This window comes from Apaloderma vittatum, unplaced genomic scaffold (assembly GCF_000703405.1).
Source record: "Apaloderma vittatum isolate BGI_N311 unplaced genomic scaffold, ASM70340v1 scaffold41087, whole genome shotgun sequence".
Taxonomy (NCBI): Eukaryota; Metazoa; Chordata; class Aves; order Trogoniformes; family Trogonidae; genus Apaloderma; species Apaloderma vittatum.
In genome coordinates, this window is record NW_009725323.1 from 1 (window position 1) to 6,061 (window position 6,061).

Genomic DNA, 6,061 nt, shown 5'->3' on the forward strand with positions numbered 1-6,061 from the left:
CGGGCCTACACCCTCCCCCGTGTCTCTCCACCAAAAAGCACCTCGCGGAGACCCATGGCTTAAGTAGCGCTATGCTTCCCTAAACATTTTTTTTTTAAAAAATAAATTGTCTCTGACTTTCCCTAGATACAGGGAAAAGCTTTTTTCCGCACAAGGATGGCCGAGCAGCAGAGATAGCCCAAAGAGTCAGAATCACAGAATCACAGAATGTTAGGGGTTGGAAGGGACCTCTGAAGATCATCTAGTCCAAACTTCATCCTAGCATACCTAACCACTACACCATAGCCTCAAGTGCTAGATCTACTTTTTTTTTAAACACCTCCAGGGTCAGGCGGGCTCCGTCACTGGAGTTTTTCAAGCCCTGACTGGAAAAAATATTCTAGTCTTATCTCATGGCACACCCTGCTTTTGAACTCTTGAGTTCCCTTCCAATCTGAAACACCCTAGGATCCCCTACAGTTTTTGTCTAGAAAGCCTTACTTTGGTCTAGTGTATTTTTGCAACCTGTCATTGCCTCACTTCCACTACTGATGCAAAGCAGGGATTCTTCTTTTTGTCTCAGTGCAGAAGCGTGAATGCTCCTACGCACTGCTCTGCAAAACTGCTACCTATTATCACTCCAAATTTCTTCACAAGCTGTTCAGATCTCATCCCTTCTGGGTATCCTGTCTCTTCTGCTTTTCCTGGTTGATTCAAACTTCAATCTAGTCATTCTTTTCAAGAAGTAAGATCTGAATCTCAAAATACGCATTCAGAAATTCAGAATTTTGAATGAAACGAGGGACAAATCATCCAATCAATCCTAGTATCTATTTGATATCGAAGACATACATAGGAGTCTCATTGAACAATTAAGCTTATCCCTTTCATCTTCCTGGCTAGGCTTCACGAACGAAGATATGGGAAGGGCTCTACCCACGCTTGCTACAAGCGTGCTGATGGCTAAAAAGGCCGATGCGGGATAGGCAAGTCTGGTTGCAAAAGGCACAGTGGACATCCCTTTACTCTGTAGATAGAGGTCACTGCGAGTGTGCTAGTGAGGAGGATCACAGATAACTTCCAGGCAGACACTACTTCACTTCCTTATTGCTAATACAGCATCTGGTGGTAAGGGGATGCTTCTGGCAGTGAGAGCAAACCTCTCATGTAAACTGGTTGTTTTAATCTCTCAATTGATTTACAATCCCCACAGTAATACAACCATGTAAAATGTTACAGTGAGGTCCTGCATATTATAATAGTATCCAGCACGAGCTTTAAGAGAACTCTGAACTATTGGAGTGGGTTACATAGCCTGGCAGTGTGATACAGTCATCTACAGACTCTGAAATACACCAAATCATAACTCTTAATCATATTCTTAGTTTTTATAGAACACTGTGACATTAAAATCCATTCATCTTATTCTGTGTGCCGTATTTTGCTTAGTGCCTTAGAAGGGCTCCTGAGCACCCCAGTCAAATGCAGTTTAGCAAATAAAGTTTTCACTCCTTTTATAGTGTTTCTGCATGGATGATCCTCACTAACAACAGGAAAAAAATGACTGTGATGTCAAATGTTTTCAGACAACATAAAGCTTCTTTTAAATGAACATAACAGTCATTTCCATGTCAGATCTCGGAAGAACACAATTTACTATATCAGAATTTTTTAAAAGCTCTGTAATAGATAAAATGACTATATTTTAAGTGCCTGCATTACTCACAAGGCAATTTTGTTTAACAGCAGGATTACACATTGAAGTAAAAGTCATGGTTATTTATTTTTCCAGTTTGTACTTTGGAAGTATCATCTGACACCCTAAACGATTTTAACAGTACTTCATTTTGCTGGCAGTTTCCAGCTGAGCTGAAGCATTAATGAAGAAAGCCGTGATCCTTTAGAGATTTTTGACTGGGCCCACTAAATTCAGTAGAACTACTCAAAGGCCACAGGCAGCTGTGTCATTCGCTGTGGAGGAGAAGCTTTAGTTTACAGTCCCTGTAAAACAGTCACTTTTTCAGGACACGGAAAGGTCAGCACACAAAAAGTGACTTACCTACACTTAAAGAGTGCTTTCGGGCCTCTGAGGGAAAAATTGCTTTGTTCTGTGGTGGAGCTGGCTGGACAGCACTTCTCAGGTCACAAAGTCTATGAAGAGAAAATCATTATCCCAGGGGTTATGACACAAACAGCTTCATTAGGCAGTTAAGATTTTGCCTCAGGGATTTGAAATGATACTAAGAGACAAGTTTCCAATAAACAGCTTCTATTAACAATGTAAGCTTGGATACTGAAAATTATTTTTATGCCATATTCAGTTAGTTCATGACATAGTAACATAACGAGAGTCCAGCTTTTAGAGGCTGAAAACAACAACTTAAAAAGGTCTGCTTTTTGAGATAAAATATTTTACCCCTTGAAAATATTTAACATTACCTGGCATTTAGATAGAGCCTCTATCACTTAAGTTCTCTAAATAAGCCATATATTTTCTTAAAAGAATGGGCTATAAAGAAGATTATAGGTGTCCCTCTGCAGCCGTTCCTGCAATAGGCTTCTTGGTCTGTTATGCAGGAGATTAAACTGCATGATCCTAACAGTCTTTCTTCTCCTAAAAAAACAAACAACCCCACCCTAAAATAATTTAACTTAGTGCACATGTAGGCGCTTTTTGAAACATGCTGTACTTTTGGAAAGGTGAAAGCAACTGTACAAATACAATTTTCAACTGCACAAATTTTATTTTTTTTTTCTCATTTTCAATTTGAGCAGTTCTAAGCATGTTACCAACAGTGGCAATTTGTGCGAGCGTTTCACAGACCGGCGATTCTCCCTTCCACGCTCTTGTGCTTCCAGAAGGTTATTATGAAAACACCACCTGGAAAGTTAAAAAATACACTTGATGATATCTTTCCTTTGACTGCTGTGGCTGCTTTGGCCCTCACAGAGCAGGTGGCAGTGCATGTGCTATTGGTGATAGCTGGCAGCCAGTTTGAGCAAACGTGGAGTGTGGGGTTCCCCACAACTACCCTGTGGTTGCTATGTGGGCCCTAGCACAGCCATGAGCCTCTTCCACAAGAACTCTCTGCCTTCCAGGAGTGGCAGAAGTGACCTGGAGACAGAAATAAGGCATCAGAATTAACCATCACAAACTGGAAAAGAGGAGGTTCATCCTAAACATAAGGAAATACTTCTTAACCATGAGGGTAACAAGCACGGGCACAGGCTGCCCAGAGGGGTTGTGGAGTCTCCTTCTCTGGAGACATTCAAAACCCACCTGGACCCGTTCCTGTATGGCTGCCCTAGGGGATCCTGCTCTGGCAGGGGGGTTGGACTAGATGATCTTTGGAGGTCCCTTCCAACCCCGAACATTCTGCGATTCTGTCAGTGCAAAGGGCAGCTGTAGCACAGAAGGCACGCAAAGGCTTGAAAATGTTACAGGTGTACTTGCTTCCTCGCCTAAAATGCCAGTGTGCTTATTCAGAACCCAATTAACAGACTCAGCTAGCAAAACACACACACATAAATGTTTCAACGATTTTTTTCCCTTAGTTAGAACAAGAACAATTTCAAAATGCAGTTATGCTGCAAACTGCTGCTCGAAGAAGCACTGACACGTGTCTCTGACACATGACAGAGAAAGTCATGCTCCAAACAATGCTTGAGAAGTTAAGCAAATACACTCAGAAGGGTTAAGAAAGATATTTAATCTGCCTTTTTTTTTTCCTTTCTTTAATTCATTTTGTAGAATTAGTCAAATTAAATTGCATGAAACATTTTTCTAGTAGAGTGTCAGTGAGCTTTAACACAGTAACACTGTTAGCTGCAGGAAACGACTGACGGTTTGGTTCTTCTACATCTGGAAGCATTTATATGGCCAGAGTGCTGCCCCCACATCAGCTCCGTTGCATCAGCACGTTATTGTTCCAGTGAGGCACCTGTCAGAACATTAACCTTTCAAAAGTATTTTCTCCCCCTGCTTTCCCAAGAAAGCTGAATTTTGTGCTAATAACAAAAAGCATCGCTGAGAGTAATTGCTTATGCCAGCTCAGTCTAAGTATCAGTGTCTTGGAGCACTAATGTGCCTTACATGCGCTTTCTTATGGTTGTTCTCTCTCCCCAGGGCTGGATTTCATGATGTTGAGAGGAGTCACTCATGGTGCGAAAGACACAGTTACTCTTGTGTTGGCCAGATCTCGGTACTGTAACATGGGATTGAATTTTTCACCAGTATGGACTGAAGCACCAAACAGAAGCTTCCTGATGCATTCCACTTACACAACTGATACAAGATCAAGAGAGGAGAATAAAAAAACCATTGAGAGTCTCTATGGATTGTCAGTTGACATCAAGAAAATACGCAGACTAAAAGAATGGGTCCTTCTTCAGGATGTGGCCTATGTTAAAGAAATTGCTGGTATCTTACAAGAAATGGGAGCCAACGAGGCGGCTGTAGCCAGCATCTTAGAACGCTGCCCAGAGGCAATTCTCCATACCCCTGCAGAGATAAACTCTCAAAGAGCTCTATGGCAATTAGTATGCCAGAATGAAAAACAGTTGATTAAATTAATAGAGCAATTTCCAGAGTCTTTTTTCACTACTCAGTATCATGAGAACCAGAAGGCTAATATACTCTTTTTTCAAGAGCTGGGACTTAAGAATAATATAATCACCAGGTTCTTGACAAGTGCACCCAGTATTTTCTACAATCCTGTGGAGAAAACCAGAAATGTGATAGAAACATTGCAAAGAAATTATTTAAGTTTAGGAGGTTCTGATGCAAATATGAAGATCTGGATACTGAAGCTACTGAGCCAAAATCCATTTATTTTATTAAATACCTCCATGACAATCCAGGAGAACTTGGAATTTCTCCAGAAGAATGATTTCACTGACCATGAAGTTCTACAGCTGCTGTCTAAACTGAAAGGTTTTATTTTTCAGCTTACTCCAGCTACTATGCAGAAGAGTGTGCTTTTTTCCAAAAATGTCTTTAAGTGCAGCGATCAAGAACTAAAGGAGCTAGTGCTGAAATGCCCAGCCCTTCTCTACTATTCTGTTCCAGTTCTGGAAGAACGACTTGAAGGACTACTAAAGGAAGGAATTTCTGTCACGCAGATTAGAGACACACCAACGGTGCTCGAGTTGACAACGCAAATTGTTCAGTACCGAATTAAAAAACTTTCTGCTTTGGGATATGATATAAAGAGTGGAAATCTGGAAAGCCTGACTGGTACTAAGAAAGATTTTGAAGTCAATTATGGTAAGATACAATCAAAGAAGGAGAGACCAATTTTTAATCCTGTTGCTCCTCTACACGTTGAAGATTAATTTGAATGCTGTACTTTATGCAAAAGAAAATTATCAAAAAAAGAAATGTTGGTTCTTTGAGAAGAGCCAAACCAAAAGTAACATTAACCAGATTGTAGTCTCACATTGTATTTTGTCCTCGGGTGGGTCTTAGGCACATGTTTATTATACAATAGTAACTTTCTAATGCTTTCAAATAATATCATAGGAGCTAGTTATGATGAAGGTTGCCTTTTTTCCCCAGGGACTACTTCACAGGGTTTTATCGTATATTTCTTTGGTTCCGTTACATTTCCTTTTCTAAGCAGGCATTAACTGCTTCAGATTTTCAGCTCTGTCACTGCGCAGTCCAGCGTGTGGTAGCAATTAGCAGTCTTTATCTGAGAAAGAAAAAAGGAGGGTTGTTTTCCCAGCACTGTTCATTAACGTGCTGGTTCACTGACTTTTGGAGACTCTTTTGGAGTTCTGTTCCTTATTGCTGCAGTAAGTAGCTGTAGCCCAGACCTGCAGCAGAATTCTTGGGCAGGAAAGCCAAGCCAGAGCAGAGTCTGAGAACGGGGCAGGACATAATATTTTGTATTTAGTGGCTGCTGCAGTGACGCCCTAGTACGAACCATAACACAAGCACCTACAAGACAACCTCCTTTACATTTTTGATACTTCAAAATTTACTCCTTTCACAACAGGTTTTGGGCAAGCGAGATCTATTTATTGCTGTTGCCTAGTTCTTCTTTTCTAGTAAGGCTTGAGGAGAGAAAAGGTTAGGGAA

General features: G+C 40.9%; 1 protein-coding gene across 1 annotated transcript; it reads left to right on the forward strand.

Annotated features, from left to right (window-relative positions):
• The first annotated feature begins 1,988 nt into the window (after positions 1–1,988).
• On the forward strand, positions 1,989–5,313 carry MTERF2 (mitochondrial transcription termination factor 2). Its single transcript, XM_009872843.1, has 2 exons — positions 1,989–2,013; positions 4,088–5,313. Exon 2 carries the CDS (start codon positions 4,117–4,119, stop codon positions 5,311–5,313), a length of 1,197 nt encoding a protein of 398 aa, XP_009871145.1. The 5' UTR covers positions 1,989–2,013; positions 4,088–4,116.
• The last annotated feature ends 748 nt before the right edge of the window (positions 5,314–6,061 follow it).

What these genes read in the sequence shown, in the direction of transcription:
- MTERF2 (XM_009872843.1), top strand. Translation starts at nt 4,117, where the DNA reads ATGATGTTGAGAGGAGTCACTCATGGTGCGAAAGACACAGTTACTCTT.